This window comes from Micropterus dolomieu, linkage group LG01 (assembly GCF_021292245.1).
Source record: "Micropterus dolomieu isolate WLL.071019.BEF.003 ecotype Adirondacks linkage group LG01, ASM2129224v1, whole genome shotgun sequence".
Taxonomy (NCBI): Eukaryota; Metazoa; Chordata; class Actinopteri; order Centrarchiformes; family Centrarchidae; genus Micropterus; species Micropterus dolomieu.
In genome coordinates, this window is record NC_060150.1 from 38,675,278 (window position 1) to 38,700,088 (window position 24,811).

At 41.3% G+C, this 24,811-nt stretch overlaps 1 protein-coding gene across 2 annotated transcripts in view; it reads left to right on the forward strand.

The window, feature by feature from the left end:
- Positions 1–2,962: 2,962 nt before the first annotated feature.
- plxdc2b (plexin domain containing 2b) overlaps positions 2,963–24,811 on the forward strand; it is a 108,720-nt gene continuing 86,871 nt past the window's right edge. For both annotated transcript variants that reach the window (XM_046043840.1, XM_046043905.1), the window contains exon 1: positions 2,963–3,404. In XM_046043840.1, coding sequence (XP_045899796.1) covers positions 3,311–3,404 — 94 coding nt within the window. In that variant the 5' untranslated portion in view covers positions 2,963–3,310. The remainder of the gene's footprint in view (positions 3,405–24,811) is intronic.

The window sequence follows — 24,811 nt, forward strand, 5'->3', positions numbered from 1 at the left end:
ATCTGATTGAAATATGCTTTATGGTTTTCATGGCCACAGTTCACTTACCAACAATCTCTGTTTATGAGGGAAATACATCACTAAGCAGCATATTGTTATTTCTATAAGTGTGGGATTGTTTGTGTTTGCTGTACAGGCATTTGATATATGTCCCTTTGGGTGCACAAGAGGTGAGTGTTGATCGAATCACGCTGAGGGTGATTCATGTGAGAAGGTGGATTTGACACTATCATGGACAGGTGCTGTCAGCAGATATTTATTTGAGTCTGGTGAACTTAAAAATGTCTCCCACAGCTTAGAGGGAAGCAAAAGTAAAGCCCGCTCACTCGCTTCCTCTTGCCATTTCTGAAATCTGGTTGAGGAGGAGGTTTCACACATCTCTAAATGCTTCCCACAGATAAAAGATTTAAGAGCATTCAGGATCAGGATTGGCATTACATTTCCTCATGAGCCAACAAATATGCCATTCGTGAGACACATTTTTAAGTTACCAGCAACTTAGAGATTTTACTCCCAACATGCAATTTGGCAAGAATATATTATGTAACATAAAAAAGTTGATATTAATGAATTTTGTGACTCCTATTATTATCCTTTATTGTACCTTTATTTGGAGGATAATTAGGCTCTAATAATTGGAATATACAATTCCCATAATTTGGATGTGTGGAGAATGTAAACATGAAGTATAATGTTGCCATGGAGTAAGTTATTTAGTCTCTTTTTTTCTCCTTGCCTTAATCTCTTCATATTTTGGCACCATTAAAAGTATGTCAATGTTCCTGTTTGCAATGTACCCATGCACGTACGGACAACTATCACTGGATAACTTTGAAAAAAACTTTGAAGAAAGTTCCACGCACGACTTCCAAGCAGTTTTATCAATGTTTATTATGTTTTCTGTTTTGTTTTACAGTCAAAGAAAGTCCTCAAGTGGGGCGTTAGAAAATGTGCATTGAGATAGATGTTAATGTTAGATTTCTATCACATTTTAATTTTAATTACACTATTAATATTTTTTATTATTCAGTTTTTGCTATTCCCTTTCTTTCTCTATGTTGTTTTCACATTTATTCTTTTACTTTTGTACACAGTTAGTTTTGTTTAGTTTTGAACAGTTGATTTTGTATATCATGTGTTAAGAAAAATAATTTAAAAAGAAAAAGATTGAGATTCAGAGAAACCAAAGTGCTCTTCAAGTGAAAGTCCTCTTCTTGCACCGTCACTGACACTTTACTGGGTCTGGCACAAAGCAGCAACAGCTGTGTTCATTTTGTGAAGAAACAAATCCCCTCACTACTGCTGCACGCACTTTGCTGACAGTCGCCACTATGTAAAGCTAATGAGACGGATGACTTTCAGTGGCCAGTGAAGATAATCAAGATAATGACTAATTACTGACAAAGCTATGGAAGTAATTAGTATTTATTGATCTGTTTTTATTTGGGAGCCAGACTTGTGTGGTGTGAGAACCTTCACATATTTGTGCCTTCATGTTTGGATTTGATGCCTTTTATTAGCTTTTTAACCACTAAAAGAGTTTGAAAATCGATTTAGCACAAACATAAATTCCTTTAGATGTTCAATATACATGCACACCAGCCAAGTAAATGAAAGTGGCCCTTTATGTAAGAGTTTCCTCTCCACATTAAGCTTTTCCATGACTTGTGGTGCAGCTCCTGAATTCCCACAGCGACAGTCTCTTAATTGGAACAAGCATGTGGTCCAAGCAAGAAAAAGGATAGTGAGTGGTTCTGAGAGCAGGGAGAGCTGCTTCGGACAAAATAAAGAAGAAATGTTCCCTCACATGAGGGGTTTCCAAGTTTTACCCCTTTAAAGTCTGCAGAGAAAAGTAAAAACACGCAACCAAGGGAACAAGTGATTTCATGATACAGTCATTTGAATATAAGGGTACATTGCGTTTGATCATACTTGTCATTTTCAAATGCATCTATCAATTAATGCTCTTCTGTTTTGGGTGCTGGAAACTCTTTAACAGCTCAAAAAACAATATGTTATTTATTTTCCCCTAATTCTATGAGAATTATTTTTTAAAATGACTGAACAGATGAAATGTATTTAAATACAAAGGATTTTCAAGTCTTTCGGGATTTCTCTTATTTCTCTTTCTCATTTTTTAGAGAGGTCTAACAGGGAGCCAGACCTTCGGGAACACATATTTGTTCTTGCATGGCAAAAATAGAAAGTATTACCACTTTCCCACATATTGGGTTTTAATAAAGTCAATAGAAAATATTTGAAGGAAACTATTTGGTTGATCATTTTACAATTATTATTATTATTACTGTTGTTGTTGTTGTTGTTGTTGCTGCTGTTGTTATTAGTGGGGTCTGTGGGAAGCAAAGCTAACAGAAAACCAGAAGGGTTAATATTATGACCTGACTTGCACCTGAAGAGGGCGCCCTCACAATTCAATCACCTAGCTGTGTAGTAAAGGTGAGAGGATAGATTATACAGTCTGAGATAGATAGATAGATAGATAGATAGATAGATAGATAGATAGACAGATAGATAGATAGAATCTTAGAAACTGAACTCCTCTTGCAAATATTATAATATTGACTTTATACTCAATAAAAACAAAGCCCTCTCAGGAATGAATCTAGGATGTTTAACATCTTTTGTCTGCTGGCAAACAGGAGGCCTACAGCAGCAGCTCCTGAAGAACCAAAAGCAGCTCATCTTTCCACATCACTCAAACGCTGCTTGTCAGACATGGTGCAGATAATATCCCAAGGCAAAATCTGACTGTCTCCCCGGCAGCTGGAGAAACGCTTTGTGTGTGTTTGTCTGCTCAGGTTGTTCTGTACTCACGGAGCATCAAACAGAAGAAGAAGAGCCATTGGCTCCTAGGAGCTGATGACGGAGGGAGCGCACTGTCTTCTCCAGGAGCGCATTAGCCCATTCTCTCCCTCCGCACACAGACAACCACACACAGACACAGACACACACAGTGCACCTCGGACAAGTGGGATGAGACCAGTGTGTCGGACTGGAGTGAACATTTAAGTGGAGAACTTTTTCTTCCTCTGCTGGTATTATATTTTGTTTGTTCTGGAGGTGGAGACCTGTTAGGACGAGCGCGTTTTCTCTCCAGGAGCGCGCAGTGTGTGGCACACGCTGGAACAAAAACAGCTCGGTGCAGCGAGTGCAGCGCAGGCAGCTTTCCGTTTTAAAAGCAGCAGGAGAGGCAGGAGAGTTACGGAGTCCGCTGGGAAGCGGTGTCGGTGCGTGAGAAAGACGGACACCTATCTCTAAAAAAAACGACGGAGAAGAAAGGAACTTGGATATGGCGAGTGTGAAGACGTTCGACCTTCTCGTTGGAGTTGTTTTAGTTTTGCAGTGTGTGGGAAATGCCCGAGCCGAGATCACTGACGGAAACGGTAAGAACCAGCACCTTAAGTAATAACTCGCGTTCACACTGAGTTGAGGTCCGTTCCTGAATTCACGAGTCAAATGCGTCTGCAAAAACACGTAGGAGAAAATGTTATGCACGCACAACTACCAGACACAGGTGGAGTGTGGTTTGCTTTTGCATAAGAATCACCATGTTTTAAGCTCAAATTGCAGCATTTGTTGTTGTATAAAACATCTATGTAACATATTTAAGTGAAAACAGAGGTTTTGTGTCTGCTAGAAAAAGAGAGGGCTGCCCTCAAGGCTTTTTCATTACCATATTTTTAGGAATAATCTATGTATAGAGGTGTCATGACCTACTAACTTCATTTTTTTCAAAGACTTTGTTTTATTCTATAATTATTCTAATTATCATATTTTCACAAATATTACAAGTTTGAGTTAATTGCCAGGCTTTTAAAAGAAATCTTCTGCTCTGCTCCTGCTCTGATTACTGTACTGTACAGTAACACAGGCCCCAGTCCTGGTTCTTTTTGTGTGTTCTTTCTTATTTCTGCTATGACCTGGAACTAACATAATTGTGCAACTTTTAGCAAATCAGATTTGAGATCAGTTACCATTGGCTTGTGCAGGTGTTTTTCTCTGTAGAAGTCCTGCAGAGGAGGTTCTCGATACCTGCATACTCTGCCCCTGCTGATGTCCTTGATTGTAAGACACAGTCAACACTGGAGGATGAGGACTACAGTGTGAACAATATTCCTACTGTAAAGCCACAGCCTGTGCACCTAAAATCCCCTAATCTCAAATCTCGTCCACCCCACACACTGCACACACGCACACACACACACACACACACACACACACACACACACATACACACACACACACACACACACACACACACACACAGCTCACCCTCCGACAGACGGTGAAATAAGTTCATGCCAACGTTGGTTCAGTTCACACAAGCTCTTCTTTCCCAGGGCTTTTATTGCTGGCAGCGTTTTTTCATCACATATCAGATAGTGGTTAGAGAAATGTTCGGCTGCTGACAGTGACTGTAAATTAAATCCGTGTGTGCGTGTGCGTGTGTGCAGACCACAGAGTTACTGGAATGTGTGGCCCTGTGAGGTGGAGAGAGATGCTATCAGCTGTGTGTGACCATTCGCACACACGCGTTTTAGTCTTATTTATGAATTCAATCAATCTGCTGGGCTGCTGCTGCTGCACTGTGGCTCATTTGAAATTGGTGCTTTAGAGCTTTGTAGTTTGTGTTTCTCGTGGGTTTCTCAGAATGAGGCTTGTTTTATCAATTGCATGTACTGAGGAAAACTCCAGAAACACCAACATCCATAAACAAAAAAGGGCTTTTTTTCTCTCAGAGTGCTTCATCACTCCATCTCCTGCTCGAGCTGGCCACATTCAGTATGTAGGACAGTATTTTTAGACATCTGGGCGAGGTGCTTCCCTTGTCGTACACTGACCTCAACTCTGCTGTAAGGAGCTGCCACTGTCCATCCTTAGATAGGCTTTTATTAATAGAGCGCAGGTGACTCCTCCCCTCCCTGGAAGTCCACTGGGAAGACATAATGCACCATTCACTACCAGAAAAGCTTTCAGATTCTCAAGAAAGTGTCTCAGCAGCTCCAGCAGAACCTACGATGTGAAGACTTGTTGAGGCTTTCATTTCCCCTTCTTGCGTTTCTTAATTCAGTGCGCTGTAAAGCACATCTGGGTGAAATTACACGACATCCTGTGAGCTCAGTGCAGCATTTTTTTTTAATAAGCTTTGAGTCTGTGATGTTCATCCGGTGATAGACTCACCAGTTGCACGCTCACAAAATTGGGGCTGATTTTGGGGTTAATCTACACTCCGGCACTTCTCTCGGAGTGGAAAAAGAGATGTTCCACTAGAGTCTGGAGAGCGTCTGTGAAAGAGGGAGAGCGTGAGAGAGAAAGTCTTGCCTCGTGTAATGATGTGGTCTGATTTAAAAGCCTGTGCCGAGGGCTGTTAATGTGCTAAGACTGCGGTTGTGTGTGTAATTTTATTCGTTGTGGATGCTCGTAGTCGAGATTCTTTGCAGGCTCGGGGAGGTTGATTGAGGGGTAACCCACTCACAGGCAGCGATACGTCTCCAGCGCCAGCTCGCCGCTCCTCATCCATCATACTGCCAGCAGCTACCTCTCCAATCATACAAACACACACTCAGAGGCACATGTAGACTGACTCTCAAAGAGTTTGACCTTCATGACAAGGGATGGGTTCTGATAGCTGGTACCAGTTTGGATCTGGTAATTGAAATGCCTGGATTCCTTAAGCTCTGGAGCAAGCACATCCCATATCAAACCTGTCATTCACAATCTGTTAGTCACTGTTGCCTCTGTCTGATGCTACAGGTGTCTGCGAAGGAACAAAACAACAACTGATGATGTATATGAACACATGCTAACTTGTTTCCATCCATCTGTTTTTTTGCACATACAAAAACCCTTTGCTGAGGTGGACACGTTGGGGCATCGATCATGTGACAAAGTGCAATGAAAACAGGCTGACGGAATTCTGTTTCTTTGTTGATCTGTGTTTCCCCTTACATTAACCCCAACCCTAACACCAACAACTTATCTCTACTTCACCTAAACACCAGAACCAACATAACCTAACTCCAACGTGTTTGAATGGTGTCTGTGCAGGAACAATAAAGTAGAATTAATATTATGGTTGTTTTTACTTTAGCTTCTACGGCTTCTGCAGCTGCACCATAGCCCCGAGCAAAGTGCGAAAGGATAAATTAGTCAGGAGAGGGTTACTGAATGCAATGAATCACAGAGAAGTGATAAAAGAGGTTGAGAAAACATCCTTCCCACACTTAAGAATCTCAGTGGTTCAGGTATGATACTGCACTTGTACAGTACGAATTAAGTGATGCCTTCATTTCCCACCCAACAAACTACCTAAAAAGATTTGATAAGGGATTTGAAAGGTTTTAGATTTGATAAGCGGATTCAGAACTGGATTCAGAGTCGATAAAATGCTACCAAACCCTTTCCCCACCTTTTCATGACTAATGCTGCCATGTTGCTCTCTTCTCTTTGTTATGCTTGAGGGAGTGTTCCCGACATAAACTGTCTGCAGAGACAGTTCTCCCCCAAAAATGGGAGGTCCAGCTCAGCCTACTTTAGTCAGATGATTGTAAGCCTTCTTGGAATCTCACCCCCGCCGGCCCTCCCTCCCCCGTCTCTCCCTCTGTCTGACATTGCACATTTCAGAACGGACAGAATGAGCTAGCCTCTTTATTGGCCCTCTGAATGACCTGCTGAAAGGATCTGCCGTGAATGGATGACGGGGGTGGGGTGGTATGAAGGAGTGAGAGACAAGGAGGGGTGGCGGCGGCGGCGGTTGGTTTTTTTTGTGCAGTATGCAGCCATGCCATACATCGTGGAGGCAGGGTCTTCCCCCGTACCAGCATGCAACAGCAGCAGCAGGCTCCTACATTAGTCACACTGGCCCTTGTCGCTGAGTTCCTTGCCCCTTTTACTTTTAAGAAGCCCAGTCTGACAGCTTGAGAGGGCTGGAGCAGCACGCAGTGTTCAATAGGCTCAGAGACAAAGAGCAAAGAGGCCACTCGTTAATGAAACCCAGCGCAGTTAAGCTCCTCTTTAGCTTTTTCTCATTGTCTTTCATGTGGTTCAAAAGATCCTTCACTTCCAGTTGTCGCAGTGCTCCGTCAGAGTTATCATGTCCGGGAGTAATCACTCCCTGGCATTTTCTACTCTGTGTGATTTTATTTAGTTTATTCAGAGCAGCAAAATTATGGATCTTGTCCTTCAGGCAAGTTTGAAAAGGTCAGAGGCAGAAGACGCGCGATGGTTAAAGCGGCCTCGTTGCGAAATGGTGCAGATCTGAATGTCAGCGGTTCACTGAGAGATGACCAGCATTTTCCGTTCATGATAAACATCCATTTTCCACAGATGATTGCAAAGCTGCCAGCAGACCGCAGCGTCGTCCACAGTCAGGCTGTTATCTGCTCCTCCTGTTGACTCGGCTGTGGGATGCTGCCAGAGGAGATGCTAGATCATCAACTGAAATGAGTAAAATGGTTTTTATTTTGCTGGGAGGAGTTGCCTTTTCATTTTCCGGGAGGGGGAAAGTTGGCTGGGATAACGAGAAGAGGGAGGAGGTTTAGCACAGCCAGCCTTTACTAAAATAATTGATTAACCGCATGAATTACAGAAGGACAAATAAATGGTAGGACTATTAAAGGAAAATTCATCCCTTGGACACTCTTCTACAGTTACATATTGTCAAACTCATGTTCAACAAGCAGATCCAGGGGGGGAAAGATGCTTCATTTGCTTAAGCATCAGTTTATTTCCTGTTATGCATTTGATCCCCCAAATTGAATGTATCTAACCATGATGTAGTCCACAACATATGGGATTTGATACTGTAGCAGGATCTCAAATGATCCTGAAATAGTCCGTGGTTTTGTTTTGTATGTTAATTTAAACTCCATGACAGTGAGGGCACATACGAACCAAGATAAACCAGGAATGCCAGGGGATACTGGTGGCCCCCAAACTCTGAGCTAGGATGGCAACTTCTGCAGGGGAAATAAACCATAAAATATGGCAAAAGAAAGGATTCAAAGAGTCTTTTTAATCATATTTTGTACTGAAAGGAACAGAAGATGATGGCACGTTTGAGAACATTGAGGAGGGCAGTGCATCAAACAACAGTGCAGTCAGAAACGTCCCTGGAGTGGTTTTATGAACAGTTTTAAATGTTTACGGGTGGACTTTTCCTTAGAGCTCATCTAATCTGGCCCATGTTAATACCAGTCACATGCAGAGCGTCTGCACCCTTTTGTCTAGTCTTGCCTGTATTCTGAGGACTGCTGGACACTTGAATTATGGGTAAAAATGTCTTCACCTTGGCTGATTTGACAGGATTTGTGCAGGATCTTTTGAGTGACTCATTAGATCACTTAAAGGGGGTCAATCCTGGCAAAGTTTCATACACACCAGTAAGTGCCTGGTATTTGAGGACAGTAAACTAAAGATCAAAGTACTTAATTTTACGAGTAACATAGCATAAAATGGCTGGCTGGTTGGCACTAAGCTGTTTGAGCTATAACAAGGGTCCCTGTTGGCTAAAACCTGTTAAAATACCTCGAAGAAGCACAGATGGAATGATTTCATGCTTGATACTCAGTAGACCTGTTGGAGTGGCATTCAGGTGCTTTATTGTGCCAATTGAGAGAGCAAGAAAGCTGGGAATTACTTGCAGGGGTTACAGAACAACTATAGAATGAATTTGCCCTTTTAAATTATATAAGAAAACATGGAGTCATTTTATTTTTACCTCTATCAGACCCCCGCAGGTGCCCATATCGTAGCTGTGCATGATAACATATGCCAGCTTCTCTGAATGTGAACATTATGTACGGTCTCTGCTGTTTTTTCACATGAAGCCTGCACCGGAAATGATGAAAATAATCCAAAGATTTGTTGAGCTCGCTGGAGAAAGTTGAAAGAAGTGGCTCGCCAAAGGGGAACAAAGTGTTACATGCATGGCTATCAGGAAGGAGAGGAGAAAGCTTGGCGTTTCAGTCCGTCCAGGCGTGCTGAAAGAAGATAAGGTGCTCGCCCGACTGAGGAGGCTGTCCCCCCACCCTGAAGCAGGCTTCATATCCTGAGCCCAGCAGGAGCGGCGGCTTGGCTTTGTCCCACAAAAGCAAGTGTCACTCACAGAGTTTATGGCATGCTGCTACATGCCTTCGCCTATATGTGCAACTGTGTGTGAAGGTTTTCTCTCTCACTCTCCCGTCACTTCCCATACAGTTTCTTTTACTGTTGTTTTTCTTGCTTTTACTCTTTATATGTTGGAATTCAGACAGCAGCGAGTGAAGTAAGTAAAGGCTGGATCAGTATGTTGCTGTTAGGGTCGAGTTTCAAACCTCAGTACTTTTTGAGTCCAGACTGAAATTTGGCACTGAAGGCTTGGTCATATTCTTAGTCTTGTTTACTCATTCTTTCATCAGATATCGAGGTCTGGGGTACCACTTCAGAAGTTTGTCTAAGTTTGTTAAAAGAAAAACAGGCTTTTGCTGGGTTTCTTGCAAATTGAATTAGTGAACAAGTATTATTTTGGCATCAGTGCCAAAACATCAGTTTTGACCGTTCACCAACCCATCCCAGTTTACTACAGGCCTGTCAAGCTTTGGAGTCACACGTGGAAGCGGTGTAAATGGAGCTGTGGTAGGAGACATACTGTTTAAAGGGTGGTGCTTTCTTTTTAAACCTTTTCAAAGCCAAAAACACAAGAGCAAAAGTGTAAGGGGTGGATTAAACAGTGTGTTTGTCAGCTTGAAAAGAGGCTGCAATTGTTAGCATGTTAGCTAGTTAGCATGATCGGCTAACTAGCTTAATACCTACAGTGGTTAATACGTGGACTAGCAGGCTCTATGTTGCAATACAAGAACCATTCCACTTTATTCCCATGTTTTCCACAAGAATCACCAATTGGTGAGGACGCTTTTGCATGGGACATGAAGCTTTAGCCTCAATCTTTTACCACAATGTCCTGAATGTATTTCATGTATGTAATCCTTATGTATCCTGTATAGCAAGTAAAACACAATTTTTCAACCATGAGTTGAAAAACAATACATTACATAATACAAAAGTTAAAATACAATACAAATTTACATAAAATGTACAAAATATTTACATAGACAAAAATGCAATCAGTTATGTAAGAAATATATATAAACAAAAGTAAATGAAAAGACTAAAGAATGTCTGATATTCTTTTTTAAAAGCAGCTAAAGAAATTGGCATGCCAGTCTTAAGCCTAGACTGGAGTTCATTCCAGGACGATGGGCCATTGGAAGACAGATCCTTTTTCCTGCTTCTTTCCTCATTTTTGGTACCTTGCAAAGTAGTCCAGCACCAGATCTTAAATGATATGTATATTTTTCATGTGAGAAAACTTTAAACAGATATAAGAAGGCAAAATACCTTAAATGGCTTTATAAATGAAAATGTACCAGTGTAGCATCCTGCGTGATTTAAGTTATGGCCAATTTACCACACTGTATAAGATGCAGTGATGTGTCTGATAGCCAGCATTTGGAAGCTAGCTAGCTAGCTACAGTCGATAAAGTCTCCCTCTGTCTAAAATCAGGGACCAATTGCTTTAAAAATTGCAATGAATTTCGAGTGGTAAATCTTTCGTTATTGTAAAGTGCATTACAACGGAAAACTTGATAAAGATCTTAAGTTGAAGCATTTTATTGTTCGCACATCATCTCTGCAATCACTTAGGACTTTGCTCGATTCCTGAATGCCTATGTAATCATGATTATTTTATTTGACCCCACAGACTCAATAATTGAACCAAGATAGCCTAATATTGCTGTTTGACGTGACTTCAGCCAAATACATTTAAAAAAGGTCTGTCTTAGATAATTTATTACTTTCTGGCCTGCCTCACACTTGGAAAACCCCTGGTCATGTCTGTTGCTAGTCTGGCAATCAGGCAAGAAACGCTTGCACCTTTTTTTTGGACAGTGTGCTAACGGTTAGCTGTCATGCTGAAAAGAAAGTCTGTCTTTTCTAAGAGCTCCTGGAGGCTTACTTCTTTGTAAAGTAACGAAAATGCTGCATTCATGGTGTTGAAAGGTACGCTCGGTAGGTGTGCTAAACACTGAAATAAAAGTTGATAAGTAATAAAGGGGGGGCAGGGCTTAGCTAATTTTAAATTGTGACATTTTGAGCAATACCTACCCTTAGGTCATGTACTGTGACTGATTTCCCTGGTATTTGAGGTAGATTGAGAAATGCAAAACACTTTAATTTATTTCACTGAGTGTAATTACATCTAACCTGACCATCAATTACAGTTTCATAACATGCAGTTGTTGCTCCTTCCTCTAAAGTAAACCTGGTGCAACATGTTGCCCAATGATTAGCATGCTAATACTGCACACACTTGAGTATATGTTCAAACAGTGTGTTGAACTGTGCCAAGTTCACCCTTCACAGACATGATGTCTTGTACTTCCTGTAGGTCCACTAGTGCTGCCTTAGTTACACTGCCCGGAATATGTCTCCACATCCCCTGTCCTGAAGTTTTTTTCCCTTACCAAACTCATCCTGACAAAGAACAAGTGTGCCCCGCAGCAACTGCTTTTCACAGACTGCAAGACTTTGATAGGTTGGAGCATTTTTGGGTGAAAATGAAGAGGTTTACAGCCACAAGCGTATTTCTGCGTGAGAAGAAAAATAATAGATTGTGATTTTAATGATTCTGTTTGCCACCGTACTCTATCCAGAACAAATGTTGATGTAAATGGATTATTTCTGTTGTCATGTGCCTTTCTGGTGAACATATCATTGTTCTATATACTTAGAGGCACTTTTTGGTGGGTTGAATGTTATTTCTTGATGCCTTGAAACACTAAATGCCACACAAATTGAAAAAGACTCAGATTTATGGGCCCTGTAGCCCCAGGGAATTAAAGCTGGACATCGTCATCTGTCGCTATATGTGTTGGAAAAGAGAACGGTCAGCATTGTTCTGCTACTTGTTTTGGCTAATTCACTCCTTGAATGAGTCACAAAGATTCAACGCAGTTCTTGTAATACATCTGTTAGGCTTTCGTGCTGGCTCTGCTCTGCTTTGCTGTTCATCACTTGACCCCTCAGGAAACAGGACTGCCGGGAATGGGAAGCTTAAGAACTCTTCCCAGAAGCAAGCAAAGTTTTTTGGAGGTCATGGTGATCTGTGTTTGGAGCATGCAGTTTTGGACAAGCTTGTCTCCCAGCTGTCCACCTCCTAACTCAGTGCTGAGCTCATCCTGAAGCTGTAAACAGAAGGCCAGTTGGCAGCGCATTCATAATGGGAGTTGCACTTGCAGCACATTTTCACGTCTGTCCTGTTTATCATGTTATTTTTCTTCTTCTGACTTGATCAAACATGCTTGATTATACAAAAGTGACAAACCTCATCAACATGTGATTCTGGTAAATGATGTTTCTGTCTCCTCGCCAGTGCTTGCTAGCAGTTTCTCCTCAGCACAGAGCCAGGAACAAAGGCTTGCTTTGAGTCTCTGTGGTGATGAATTGCAAAGTCTAACAGCAGCCTTTGTATGTGTGTACTGTATGGGAGACAGAGAAAGTGGGAAACTGCCCAGGTAACTAGAGACTTTTAAGTCTTTGTCCAGTGGTATGCCCTGCACTGACTGTGGGAGTTAATTGTGTTTTCTTGTAAAGTCTAGCAAGAACAAGCGTCCTGGTATCAGGGGAGGTCTGGGTGTGGTGAAGTGTACACATGTTATGATCCAGAAGGCAACAGCACATCAATTTAATGGGCACAATAGATCAAAGTCTGTGGTTTGTCTGCATGCCTTGGCCTGACTGCTTGCAGCGTCTCTATTAAGTACATATATTTGTTATGTATAACCGTGTAAGAATATGTGTGTTTGTGCCCCCTACCGCCGTCCTTTTGTCTGAAGTCTGAACTGGTGAAAAGAGGAGAAAGTGGTTGCGCATTCAGCTGAGTATCAACCACTTTCTGCTCCTTGTCCAGGGAGGGCAGCTCTCCTTCCTTAAGGCTGATGGGTCTTTTGTCTCATCTCACATGCAGTATTTGCTCAGAGTCATTGAGACTGAATGCTCTTCAGATCTGGGCCCATCTTGCCGAAGTACTCTGTCACCTCTCTAGGAATGCTCACCTGCTCTACGTTAGAGATATATTGCACTGTTTCTAGCAGCAACGTTGTATTAAAACGGTAAATTACATCCATCCGCTAACGATGTCCTGTCCAAAGAGTGTGATTAATGGTGTTTGTTATGGAGGTAATTCTGAGTATTTGTGACCATTAAAAGGTGTTTACGCGAGAGCTCTTTTGTCAGATTGTGAGAGGAGCCCTAACATCATAAAATGTTAATTGACTCCCATTTAAAGGCCGTTGTCTCCCGTGCCCCAGAATGCTGTAATTAGATGGCAAGTGAATTAGTGTGAGCAGTTTAATTATGAATATGTTATTCATAACATTACACATAGGTAATAAATGTGCCCTTCTCTCAGACAGGTGGGGTGGGAGTGAATGAGAAGTGACCGATGGAAAACCATGCAATCAGTGTGAGTGACAGCCAGTTAGGAATTTGAAAATTTGAAAATACAATAACATTTTGGAAAACACAACATAGGCTATTAGAAAGCAAGTTAACAAATTAGAAAACAAAACAACACTTTGGAAAAAACAAAGTTTAAAAAAAATGTTGTCATGTTTTATGTTTTGTTGTTTTCTATTTTTCTTTAAAACATTTCCCTGTGTTTTGCACCTCAGAGCCACCATTTTGTGAAAACTAAAATATGTTTTTGCAGCCTCATTCTGGTGTTATTGTTCAGGCAGTGTTATCATTACACTGGTGTCCCACAGCAACCAAAACCTGATACGTGTCTCAGTCAGACGAGGTCCAGCTATTGATTAAATGTCTGGCCACCTCCCCATTCACACAAACACTTCTGGTATCACAGACACTGGAAGTGGTCAAGTTGCCAAAGCACTGTGCATCATCACAACTGGGACCTGCTTGCTGCCAACCCAACTTCATCTAAACACATTTATTTAAGTCATAAATAAAGAGTTGTTAGGATGTAATTTGACATCTGCAATACAATACATTTTCCCTCTGTTTTGGTTTTGGCCAGATAAAATGAAAGGCCTGCTTCCCAGCACATATTGAATGGGGGTCAAATATGAAATGCCCTCTCTCCAGAGAACTGCCAAACCAATGATATATGCCCTGAAAATCCCATCTATCGACAAGGAGCCAAAATTGAAAATAGGAGGTGGCTATATGAATATAAATGAGTTATTTGATGTCCTTTTCTTGCCATGAGCCTGCCCCAAATGCCTGTCAGACAGACTAGTTTTCTTTTGAAGGTGCCGACCCATTATAAGTCCTTAGGAAATCTATCATTTCTCTGCATCTACGAAGCCAATCTTTGTAACATGATTTTTTAAATCTTTCAAAGTCAGATTGCCTGTCTTTGCTAATAGGAGCTTATTCCATTTTAGTAGTATTAAAAATATGATCTTATATTTATGGAGTAGATTTGATGTAGTTCCACATGCACAGGATTTGTGGGTGTTTTTCTTCAGTGGTTCCTTAGGATCAGCTCAGATGAGAGGAGGAAGATCAACTCGTCCGATCTTAAGTTGAAGCATTTTATTGTTCACACATCATCTCTGCAATCACTTAGGACTTTGCTCGATTCCTGAATGCCTATGTAATCATGATTATTTTATTTGACCCCACAGACTCAACAATTGAACCAAGATAGCCTAATATTGCTGTTTGACGTGACTTCAGCCAAATACATTTAAAAAAGGTCTGTCTTAGAGAATTTATTACTTTCTGGCCTGCCTCACACTTGGAAAACCCCTGGTCATGTCTGTTGCTAGTCTGGCAATCAGGCAAGAAACACTTGCACCTTTTTTTTGACAGTGTGCTAACGGTTAGCTGTCATGCTGAAAAGAAAGTCTGTCTTTTCTAAGAGCTCCTGGAGGCTTACTTCTTTGTAAAGTAACAAAAATGCTGCATTCATGGTGTTGAAAGGTACGCTCGGTAGGTGTGCTAAACACTGAAATAAAAGTCCCCTATCCTGATGAAAATGCCTATGGTGCATTCATAAGTACATACATGTACGCCTGCATAAACGTGTTGTACACTTAAGGGTCCCAGTTTGGGAGTTTGAAAATATGGTCGCCAAAGTCTTTGTAAGCAAGTTGCCACTCGGCAGCCATCTTGGCAATGCCTCCGGGCAGCTACAGTATTTCGGACTTACAAGACCAGGCTCCCATCTGAATGAATAGGGAGAGAGCCAGAACTGCACTTTCACAGGTCACTGGGACATAAACTACATGAATAGAATCAGCATTAAAAACAGATAAAAGTCGCTGACAAATAAGGTTTAAAAAGCGTTTTTCCCAACAGGTTGTTCTTCTGCTACGCATGCATCACTACTACTACTCATGTGCAATCAAAGTAAAACAGACCCAAATGTCAGTGGAACCACACGATTGGCTAAAATATTCTTCCCGCTTTGGCTGTTAAAAGCAGACGATTTCTAGCTAGAGGGGCGGGATAAGCCATCTTTGCCGTTAAAGGATTTCCCTAAAAAGTTGTATTGAGGATGCGATTGAATGGCGTGTCTCCTCTATAAAACGTCTCTGCCCTAAGTTAGACCTCCTCCCTTCTATAATGTTAGACAGACACAACACTGAGTGTGCTGGTGCTGACAATGACTCAGCATGTGTTGAAATAACCTGAATGAACAGCAGCATCCAGTGGGAATCAGTACTGCTGTTAGCAAGCTAGGTCAACTAGCTTCTTAGAAATAGAAATAAGTTCGCCTAGCTAGCTGTCTTTCCTTTTCCCTGTTGAGTCTTCCCTTTCTTAGTAGAAGTCAGTTGGCCTAGCTTGTTAACATCATTTTTCTGAGTAGAATACAAACTTATGATGTGTCCTCCCAAATGAATGTTGTAAGCAGACAGCTTAAATTGCTAATAGTAGATAGATAACGCGATATAACCTCGACATTTTACTCTTTGGTGTAACAGGACATTTCCCTGCGTACTGGCACTTCTCACAAGTTGCTGCTACTCTCCTTTGCCTCCTACATATCAGGTTCTCTGGGCGCTGCGTGACGCTCACCTGTTCCTGTTCTCGCCTACCTGCTAAACTCTGTCGGCAGGGAGAGACGAGGGAGAAGAGAAGCTCGGGTGGGTTTCAAGCAGCCGTGTGCTCGTCAATGTCACTTCTTGTGAACCGATCAGACCAGAGAAAACATGCAATGCAATTGTAATATAGAAGAAAGAAATGTGCATTGTCCAAAAAACTTAAACTAAAACAACAAGCTGCTGATTACAGTATTATATTCTGTTTTATTTTTATATTTCGAATTGTCACCTGTCACCTTAATTTTGTTTCCCTTCATATAAATAAAGTCATTTCCAGAAAAAAAGAAAACGTCTCAAGAATGCAGGAAATTAAGTGTTAAGTGCTGAAAGTTTTCTGGGGGAGGACCCCCACACTTATTATATGTAAATTATTCAAAATAGTGTTAAAATATTTTTCATCTTGTTCTCATGACCCAAGTGTGTCATCACACCCCAAATCTGGGCTCTCCCCACCACTTTATAACACAAAGTGACTCTCCACTCAGCAAACTTTTGAAATGTTGAACTCGTTCTGCATGAATGGTTATGATTATGACAAGTTAGTACAAATCAGAGACTAACTACCATGTAGAGCATTTTTGTTGCAAATAATTTAATGAATTAAAACAACAACCAACAAAAATTAAACAGCTGTTTTGTGCAACTGGAATTTATATTGTCGCCTATCAGACTTTCTTGCTGCTGCTAGCTCCAAGCTTCCTGTTAATGATTGTTTCCCATGTGATTAGCCACAGAGCTCGAATGATTGGTTACCTGCTACATGGCGGCAGAGTGACCCTGAGCGACTGACTGAGGATGTGTTTTTAATAAGCTGGAGTTCATAGTAATCTGCTGCTGAGAGCCAGTCTGCCTCTCTTCTCACACCTCATAGCTCCTCCTGGAGTGCCTGATGGTGGAGAAATGCATTATGAGCATTCACACATCCCGTATGCCTCATCACACACTCTACCCTTTTACTTGTATCTTTGCTTCTGCCACTCTGTTTCCCACCTGTACAAGATGAACAGTCACCTTTAGCTGCGTCATCCATCATCTGAGTTTAGTTGTGTAGCCTGTCCTTCAGCTGCTGCCTGCCTCGGCTGATGAAAAGTCTGGAAATCAATACCTCACTGATAACACTGAGGAAAGAAGATATGAGTCATTATACTAAAATCACACAAAGTAACCATGACACCAGTGTCACAGCCAAACAGGTCAATATACTCAATATATTTGGTCAATATACTGGTTGTATATTGACCAAATTAATAATATTTTTCTAATAACAGCAGGTCATGGGGACATTTAGAGGTGCAACTAAAGATTTATTATTTATTATTATTATGGATCACCCAAACTGCCCCCCCCCAAAAAAAGTACATTTGAAATGACAGAAAAGCATCAAACTTAACATTTCAGAAGATTGCACCAGATAATGCATTGTTGCTGATTAATTTTTTGTCGATTGAGCAATTAAGATTATTTCATCCCTATTTCCATTCAGTAACAAAAGCATTAGGGGCGTTGTGGTTTGGCTTGCAGCTGGATATCCAGTTCAACCCAAAGGTGTTGGATAATCACCTCCTGGCTCCAGCTCCATGCTTAAGCGAAGACATGAATGTGGTCGAGCATGAAAAACAACCCTAGCACAGGGTTGTCCACATATTTTAGCCATTTAGTGTAGCTCAGGGCTTTACAGGATAATATTCATGTTGTGAGGGCTAAAAAGGAAAACGCTCCTTAAATATAGATGAGTCGGAGAGTGGAAAAACAGAGTGAGAAAGACCAGACAGTCAGAATGAGAGCATGTCCCTCATCTCGACCCTTGACCTTTCTCCTGCAGCAGGAAAATACCTCAATCCGACTCCCTGATTCGACGGCCTGTTGGCTAAATTCATCTCTCTGTCTGGGTGTGAGGGAGGCAAACACATTAACACTGGTGTCGGCCTGTGGCCAAATAAAGCACTCGCCAACAGACCTTAGACAAATACCCCTACGAGTAGGCAAATATAAATACGGACATGCAGACAGTGGGAAAGATTTCTAATCAATGAGCAAATACCTGATTGAATGGGCACATAATACTTTAACCTTATAGTTCAGGCGGGTAGACATTTACACTCCAGTAAAGCTTTTGTAAAGCCTTTCAGTCAGGACTGGAGAAGTAGTCCCACAGGAAACTAATTGATTTAAAAGGAAACACAAAATCTCTAGGAAATACTTTTAATGCTATAAATAGGTCCTGTGTTGGACAGCTTGAAAGCTTCAAATTATTTTTGAGTGTCTTATATAAAAAAACGACAAACAGAGCAAATGGTTAACATTATGCTGATGTGTTTTTCGATTGTCAGTGTAGAAAGAGATGTAAACCAGCAGTGTCTCTTCAGTTATCACTGGCTGCATTGCATCAACTTATTGTTTGGTAATTTCTGCAAGATGTTGTCCCTTTTTTCATCTTGGCATTTGCAGGCAACATGTTCTAAAGATTCAGCGATAAATCTTTGTTTACAGCAGAATGCCACTGGCAGAGAAAAGCTTTGGGGGGCTTTTTGGATTGTTAAGGTCATTGGAGCCTCATAAAGTTTATCATTTTTCAGAGAAAACAGGCCTTCTCTTTCTCAGCTTATGTTTGGACCTCAGAAACATCAGTATAAATCTGCTGCACAGTGAACTCATAAGAACACCTAACACATAAAATGTTATGACTCTTCTTAAACAGAAGAGATAAATTTTATATAATAAGTAAATACCGTCCCCTCTGCCCTCTCTAAGTGCATCATTAAAAGTAACTGTAAGGTCATGTGTAGCAGTTTTGTCCGTGCACGTCCGTATGTGCAAGTTTTTATCTCAACTGATATAGTTAGTCAGCTGTAGCACACTGTGCATAAACGTTTGCTAATGTCAAGATCAAGTTCTTCTTCACTGCCACAGCTAACACAACAATGTCTGTCAGTAGGTTGTAAGCTACAGTTACAGGTTTGTTTTCTTTGTGTCTCCAGCACTGCCTCAGCTGTCAATCAAACATATGCACTGGCCCACCTACTCAGATGCTTGGAGGCCAAAGAAAAACGAACCAGAGAAATGTTTTTGTCAAATCAATAATAAAAATGCAGGTATAAAATTGAATGTGATTTGTGAATGTGTCATGGACTGAACAGTGAGGAGAACAGGAGTTTTTGTTAAAAAAAAAGGTAGTTTTTTTTTTTTTTTTTTTTACCAAAAACAATACCCAAAACAATAGAAATAATAGAAACCAAAACTTTACAACTAGGACTATAAAAGATGTCAACAAAATATAACTATACAGCATACAACAAAACAGGATATGAACTGAACAGACCTAACTGAATGAGACACAAGGGAACATATATAGGGGCTTGGCCAAACAAATTTACTGACAGAAGAAACCAGCTGTAAACACACTGACATCACAGCTAAAGTTGAACAGTTGTCTAAACAATTGTCTAAAATATTCAGCCAATATGGAGCCACATTATCATTCATTTAGAGTCGTATTAAGGTCCGTTTTGTTCTCAACCAACTCCTGAGACACATATCGGGCTCTTTAGCTGCTAAATGCTCCACTATGTTCAGCAGCTCGTTTCTTAACAGTGTGTGTTTGCTGAGCAGGTAGTGTACAGTGAGCCATGAGATCCATTGATTGATCTAAAAGTAATTAGTAAAGCTGCTTTAAGAAGTGTTTTTAATTTGTGCAGGGATTAGATTTGAATGTAATTCAGTCACAAATAGTCTCCAGTATCTCATTAACTCTCCCAATGATTCAAATTTTCTAACTACATCAATGTTGACATAATCAACACGGTGAACTTGAGTTCGGTTGGCAATGGTTTGTTTGTCGGCCCCATGTTGGATTCAGTTCCACGTTACTAAACCACTCAGCTCTGTTAAGCACACAGACACATTTCTTATCTAATCTTTTTTTTTAAAGCAAAACCTATGTACAAAATCTTCAAATGGTCATATTGATTAACTGCAACTAAGTCAAGTCAAATTTTATTTTTGCACTAGGGGAAATTTGGTTGCAGTCAGGTATGAAAAAACATTCAATCCATCATAAATAAAACATGAACACAACAAACCAGACAGGACACAGACAATAATACAATACAGTACAGATCACTTCATGTGAAGCAAAAAGGTTAGCAAATTGACCAGTGCAACTCAGAGACTGAAATAACAGTTTTAAAACACATGTCCTGGGTTCAATTTACTTTGCATGCTTTCATGTTGTTTGTGTATGCTGCAGCCCCTCAGGTCGTATCTCGGTATGACATACAAGCTGGCAGGTAAATCACTTCATCTGGCCCAGGGGACGCGGGGATTTCGGTGCATCAGCCCAGGTGTTTGTGTCCTGTGGCAGATTTGCAGCAACAGCCCGCTGCCGAGACATGACAGGCAACACATCTGGCTTGATATGAAGCAACAATCATGTTGACAGGAAGGTAATGAAAGGCCCCGTCTTCCTGACACCTCGGCTGTCCCACTCTGTGCAGGTGTTGAAGTGAATTGCAGAGTGATTGACGGTGATAATTTGACCCTGTCTATCAGGACGTGTCTCTTTATGGGGTGGCACTGCAACAGGTTATCTGCTCAAATTGTAGATGTGCTTAATCTGCCAAATGGTGTTTGTTTTAGACAGCGTATTTAGAGGGTTCTCATTTCAAGATTCAGAAGCTTTGAGAAGAGACTTTCTGTAATTTGTCAGATTTTCCGATAAGTCAATTTAACGGCTTAATCTGGTTGTTAACCTTCCTCCTGTCAGCTGTTTCAGTTTCCTGTTTCTGCTCAGTGAAAATCCTGGTGTTCAGAGAGAAAGAGCAAGGGGAATACCATGTGGGCCTGCACATCTGTCTTTAAGGGGGAAAAAAACAGGTCTGGCCTTGTAAAGAGGACAATGAACAAAGAAGGAGATGGAGAGAGGTTGGAGAGGGAATGCGAGGGCATGTAGTGGAGAAACTACACCGGGTTCTGATCTCATGGACTCCAGGGCCGAAAAGCTGGAGCAACACCAGCTTCCTTTCGGCCATCACGCTGATTCGCAACCTTGAGATGATTTTGTGGGCCACAAAAGCTCTGATGCGGCCCAACAACTACTGTGAAATAAATGTTTAATGGCGTTAACTTTTAAAAGGTCACCTGAAGAGAACATATAGACTCTAAATGTTGCATCACAGAGAATGTGGAGGGTGTCAGTGAGGCCAAAAGTTCAGGCTGGAGCCTCCTATCACAAGCTTGTTAGCAGAGTGAGCCTGTTACTGCTTCTCATGTGTCAGCAATATTCCCTCGCCTCTTTGACTTTAATGCAGTTTTGCATTTCTCTATCTCTTGGCTGCAACTCCTTCACTCTGTCTTTAATAGACACACTTGAGACACACACATTCCCATGTACGTAAAAGGAGCCCACGCTTCACAGCCTACACTTTTGTCATGAGAAGCTGAGGGTGTTTTTTTTAAAGCTGAATTTTGTGCAGATGTCTTGTTCCAGTCTAAATTTTCCACCACTCCCCTTTTCCTGTCCTGCATCTGTGAAGGTTTTTGTTAGTCACTAAACATCCCGGCCTTTCCTCAGCTCTGGGCAGCTTCAGCTGTGTTGGCCAGGAATGGGTTCATTTATTTTTTATTGAATAGCAGAGACAGTCTAGGTGTTTCATTTTAAATAAAATGCACTCACATGGGTTTTTGAAAAGGTGGCATCATGCCTGTCTTGTGGTTGTACTGGGAGGAAGAAAAAGATCTGGGTTCAAGCCCTGGGGACAGCTAACAACTGTCATTGCTTGAGTATCATTCCCTTCCAACTCTTTTTCTGCTGCTCTGAGCTCTGACCTTGTAGTAGAGGTGGGGAATAGAAATATCCTTTATGTCTGTAGTCTCAGAATCTCTCAGTTTTTTTATTGTGGCCGAAAATATCTGAAAGTGCAAAAAAAATCTTGGACAATTTTTATCCATGCTTGTTAGCCGCGTGGCTGTAGGGATGGCAGTAGCAGTCTCCATCAGTTTGTTCTGGACTGATATCTCAACAACTATTTGACAGACACCTATGGCGTTTTGTATGAATGATCCCCAGAGGATGAATACTGCTTACTTTGGTTTCCATCTAGCACCACTATGAGGTTGACATTTGCGTTGAAATGTCTGGACAACTATGTGATGGAAACATTCATGTTCCCTTAAGGGTACTTGTAATAACTAAGATGATCTCTAAACTTTTCCTCTAGCGCCACCATGAGGTCAAAATTTCACCAAATACTTGCAAAACTAATGACATTCCCACAAGCCTCAGCAGTACTTTGTGTTTAGTGCTAATTAGCAAATGTTAGCAAGCTAATATGCAAAATTAAGAGGGCAAAAATTGTAGACATTATACCTGCTAAACATCAGTATGTTAGCATTGTCAAACATTAACATTTAACTCACAGCGTTAGGTGCCTAAGTACAGCCTCAGAGCTCCTTGCATGGCTGTAGTCTCTTGGTCTTGTTGCTTTTATTTTGCGATAAATTGTGGTGATATTGATGTTTGATTTAGCTGTAAAATACTGCGACTGAAGAACTTACTGATTCTTATAATGTGTGATAGGTGAGGGTAACAAAGGCTATGTTACTCTCAGGAATGCCTGTTTGATTGGTAAAATTGGGTGGAAAATTGAGGAAATTGGTTAACTATGGCCTTTTCTCATTTTGGTGTTTAAGCGATTAGTGGACACACTCACTTCAGAGAGCATCTGATTGTTTGATTTCCCTCATCTCTTTAATGGAAATTGTAACCTCTTCAGTGCTTGATGGTGCTTGAATGTGTTGACAGTGCAGATAGTATTATTTAGATGCCAAGGTCTCCATGTGTTGAGTCTTTCTGCCAATTACCTTGAAAGGACAGATGGTAATAATGCATAACTATAAGCACGTGCGCATGATTGTCTGCATTTTATTCCATGAACGTAGGAGTGAAATGTCAATGCATTTAGCAATATGTTGCTTTGCAGAAATCCGTGTGTGCTTGTGCAGGTGTCCAGGCTGTACAGTCATACAGTCTGGATTACTGATAATTAATGTGAAATAACTGATTTTCCTCAATGTCAGCTGTCACACAGCTGTCTCTACTTCACTGACGTCAAGAGACGCAGCAGAGCTGTGGTCTGACGTGTTTCTGCAGGTTTGTGTCTGGGCGGTGACCCAGTTCCCCAGCTGACAGGGTCATAAACACAGCAACACACGACTGTACTATCTTTATAGACTCTGTAGAAGAGCCAGGGGCTGCATAACGGAGTTTTACACAGTGCTAGTCATGTGCTGCTATGAGACGGGTCTATACATAACCTACCTTGCCTGGTTGTCTGCACCTCTAGTGGCCTACAGAGAATAAGTTGTGGTCTCATCCAAGACAAATAACCAAATCTACCTTCTGCGTGGCTACATTCCCACTGTGATTTTCTTTGCCTCTGTGTTCACTGAATCCTTACTTTTTAGTTTGAGATTTACTGTGTTGAAACTGAAATGCTCAAAATAGTGTTTTGCATTTTTACATTTTGATCAATGTTTTTAAAAAACATTTTTCATTTAAAGTATTGAAACCCAGTCAGAGTATGATAGGAAATCAATTAGAGAAAGGGACATAATCTCACTATCTGCCAAATATTATGGCTATTTGGAGCAAAACCAAAGAGAAGTCTTGTTGATCTATTGTCTCCCTGCCAGCCAGTAATGGTATGCTAATGTTGTAATTATTTTCCTTGTCAAACAGAAAACTTTATCTTCTGTTTCCAAGGACAGAATTACTCTTGAGACGTTTTAGAAACAGATGAAGGATTGCATAAATCGCCGCCCAAATGGCCGTCATTACTTCATGCTAATCACTGGTTCTTGACAAATTTGGGCTGCTCACTTCGAAGACTTGTAAATTATTTAATAAAACATGATTTGTAGCATCAGAAGTCTACCTCTGTCAGGTACAGTACTGCATAGGCTCCCTGTGTTAGGTTTCAGTCTAAACGATTCAAAAGGAGACCAGGAAGCAGATGAACGTTAATACAGGTTTATTCAGAACACAGGTAACAGGAATGGGGGGGGGAAGCGAGTGAGCTGGGCGGAGTGAGAGTCTCAGGCTTCTTTGGGATTGTAGTAATGAAGACAAGGCTCTCTCCAGGTCTGGCAGGCACTGTCTCCAAACTCAGCTGAGGTCTCTCACTGTAGACTGGCAAAGGGAAACAGACATTAGCAAAAAGGCAACGAGAATCACTTGGGCAGGAGACAAAAACGCAGAAGGCCAGAGCACGTGTTACCACAGTAGGTTAACTGACAAACTGGCAGGGAGGGACTGAAGAGCCGGGGTTATAACAGAGTGGGTTGATTGTTGATGAGCCTCAGGTGAGTAGAGCTGTAGGTGGTGAGCCGGAGAGAGGGAGCCAGGAAGACATGCCCATAACAAACACAGGGTGCTTCTGAAGTCCCTTATATGTCTTTTCCTCGCTCCTCACTCCTTGCTTGAACCGGAAGTTGTTCGCTCCGCCATCTTGCAGGCCGTCCCAAAGCTCTTATTTGCGCTCTGAGGAGCGAGGAGCGATCTCTGAGGGGCTATGGGTGAGGATACACCAGTGCATCCTTTGCGGAAGTCTTTTACTTACCGACACACCCCCTTATTGGGTAGCTGTTATATTGATTGGACACTGCAGCTGATCGGACTGATC